Here is a 2,944-nt window from a genome sequence, read left to right as displayed (position 1 = left end):
AGACGGCCGCGCCGCTCGGGGCCACACAACGCCGGCGCCGGCGCGCTCAGCCAATCAGCGCCCGCCTCGCCCCGCCCCGCCCCCGCCCCCAGCCAATCAGCGCCCACCTCGCGCAGACTCGTACCGCCCCGCGCCGCCCCCAGCCAATCAGCGCCCACCTCGCGCTGCCCCCAGCCAACCGGCGCGCTCGCGTCCGGCCGCGGCCGGCGTCGGGTTCCGGCGGTGGGCGGCGGCGTCCGCCTGTCCGGGCCCGGGGCTGGCGGCCGGAGGTCAGGTTGCTCCGAGGCGGCGGCTGGACGGTGGCTCCCCGGGCCGAGCAGCGGGTAGGGCGGGCAAGCGCTGACGGGACGGCGATCCTCGGCCGCGCGTCCCCTCCGGGCCGCCGTAGGCGTCACGTGACCGCCGGGCGAGCGCCATGGCGGCGCCGAAGCCGCTGTCCCGCTTCTGGGAGTGGGGGAAGAACATCGTGTGCGTGGGCAGGAACTACGCGGAGCACGCGCGCGAGATGCGCAGCGCCGTGCCGCGCGAGCCCGTGCTGTTCCTGAAGCCGAGCAGCGCCTACGCGCCCGAGGGCGCGCCCGTGCTCGTGCCCCCCTACACGCGCGACCTGCAGCACGAGCTGGAGCTGGGCGTGGTGGTGGGCGCGCGCGCGCGCGCCGTGCCCGAGGCCGCGGCCATGGACTACGTGGCCGGCTACGCGCTGTGCCTGGACATGACGGCCAGGGACGTGCAGGACGAGTGCAAGCGGCAGGGGCTGCCCTGGACCCTGGCCAAGGGCTTCACCTCCTCCTGCCCCGTGAGCGCCTTCGTGCCCAAGGCGCGCGTGCCCGACCCGCACCGCCTGCGCCTCTGGCTGCGGGTCAACGGCGAGCTCAGGCAGCAGGGCGACACGGCCGCCATGCTCTTCTCCGTCCCCTACCTGGTCAGCTACGTGTCCCGGGTGCTGACGCTGGAGGAGGGGGACCTGCTGCTGACCGGGACGCCCGAGGGCGTGGGGCCCGTGAAGGAAGGCGACACGATCGAGGCGGGCATCGAGGGCGTGGTCAGCATGCGGTGCGAGGTGCGGCCGTGGCAGGCCTGAGCGCGCCCAGGCCCGGCGTCGCCAGCTGCAGCAGCGGGACCGGCCGTCTTGTGCGCAGTCTAGGAAGTGGACTAGCCCAGGGGCCCGGAGGAGCTGGGACCCTGCGGAGAAGAATCTCAAGGCTTCGTGACCGTGGCCGAAACTGGACTCCAGGGGCGTCGCCCTAGAAAGGGCAGAACCGCGGGCCACGCCGCCGTCCCAGGTCCCTGGACTTGGCCATCAGCAGGGGACCGCGGGCCACGCCGCCGCCCCAGGTCCCTGGACTTGGCCATCAGCAGGGGACCGCGGGCCTCGCCGCCGTCCCAGGTCTCTGGACTTGGCCATCAGCAGGGGACCGCGGGCCTCGCCGCCACCCCAGGTCCCTGGACTTGGCCATCAGCAGGGGACCGCGGGCCTCGCCGCCACCCCAGGTCCCTGGACTTGGCCATCAGCAGGGGACCGCGGGCCACGCCGCCGTCCCAGGTCCCTGGACTTGGCCATCAGCAGGGGACCGCGGGCCTCGCCGCTGCCCCAGGTCCCCCGGGTCAGCTATGGTGTTCATGTGCAGGAACTGTGCCCACGCGGCCACGGGATAGTCAGGGAGAGGTGGAGAGAAAGCAGGTGGAGAGGTCGCGGCTGGCTTGAGGGGTCTGCCTTAGCCCTTGGATCCGGTGTTGGGAGGGTAGTTTCCTAATTCTGTTAGCCAAATAAATCTGTTTTGTGTGGCTTGGAAGTGTGCTCTTTCCCATCACCCCCAGGAGGGAGGTCTGTCCACCTTTGACCTTCGACCTTCAGCCTCCTGAGCAGCTAGCTGCTCTGCTAAAGGTTAATCAGCACCCCAGCCAGAGATAAGGGAGCCCTGGGAGCAGGTGGGGGTGGGGTAGGGAGCCCGGGGAGCAGGTGGGGGTGGGGTAGGGAGCCCGGGGAGCAGGTGGGGGTGGGGTAGGGGGAGCGGGTGGGGGTGGGGTGGGGTAAGGGAGCCTCTTGGGAACGGGATGGCGGGGCTGCCCTTGGCTCCTGCCCACCCTTGTTGAGAAAACAAAGCGTCTTGGCAGGACGCAGGGCTGGCCGCCCAGGGCGCCCGTTGCAGCCCAGTCCTCCGTGCACCCGGGAGGCGTTTGGCCTGGAACAAAGCTGAGAACATCTGATTTAGTAATAATTTGCCAAGCACTTAGTGCTGCTGGGCCTTGTGCCAAGCGCACGGTATGTTTCTGTGGATTATGGAATGCACAATACATCCGCCCGCCGCTCCTGTCCCCATAGGAGAGGCAAAGGTTTAGATGCAGGAGCCAAGAGGCCCCGTGTAGGTCACTCAGCTGCGTGGCAGTGCCAGGAGGTGACCCAGCTGTCCCAGACCAGAACCTCAAGTCTTGACTGCACGCAAGTGCACCTGTAGTGGACGCCCAGGCTCACGTGTGCGTCACTGAGGTGATCCCACGGTCGGGTCTGTCTACCAGGCGTCGTGCGCTCTTACCTACTCTTAGTTGTTGTGGTTTTAAGCTTTTATTTATTTGGGAGGCAGAGTTAGAGACAAAGGCCCCCCATCCGCTGGTTCACTCCCCAGATTGCCACAATGGTCAGTGCTCAGTTGATCTGAAGGCAGGAGCCAGGAGCTTCCTCCCGTCTCCCATGCGGGTGCAGGGCCCAAGCACTTGGCCATCCTCCACTGCCCTCCCGGGCCACAGCAGAGAGCTGGCCTGGAAGAGGGGCAACCGGGACATGAACTGGCGCCCACGTGGGATGCCGGTGTCGTAGGCGGGAGCTTAGCCCGCTACACCACAGCACTGGCCCCTTAATTAAATTTCTTCTAATTGCTTAGGGCTACACGTCTACTACAGAAGCTCCAGCAACTACAGGGAAACAGACGGACGCTGCAGCCGTCTC

General features: G+C 67.9%; 1 protein-coding gene across 1 annotated transcript; it reads left to right on the top strand.

Moving 5' to 3' along the window:
- Positions 1–164: 164 nt before the first annotated feature.
- Positions 165–1,787, top strand: FAHD1 (FAH domain containing oxaloacetate decarboxylase 1). The gene has a single exon (XM_070064144.2). The coding sequence runs from the start codon at positions 416–418 to the stop codon at positions 1,079–1,081; it is 666 nt and encodes a 221-aa protein (XP_069920245.2). The 5' UTR covers positions 165–415; the 3' UTR covers positions 1,082–1,787.
- The last annotated feature ends 1,157 nt before the right edge of the window (positions 1,788–2,944 follow it).

Source organism: Oryctolagus cuniculus, chromosome 19 (genome assembly GCF_051225735.1).
Source record: "Oryctolagus cuniculus isolate XC-2025 breed Fujian yellow rabbit chromosome 19, ASM5122573v1, whole genome shotgun sequence".
NCBI lineage: Eukaryota > Metazoa > Chordata > Mammalia > Lagomorpha > Leporidae > Oryctolagus > Oryctolagus cuniculus.
This window is presented reverse-complemented; position numbering and strand designations above follow the sequence as displayed.

What these genes read in the sequence shown, in the direction of transcription:
- FAHD1 (XM_070064144.2), top strand. Translation starts at nt 416, where the DNA reads ATGGCGGCGCCGAAGCCGCTGTCCCGCTTCTGGGAGTGGGGGAAGAAC.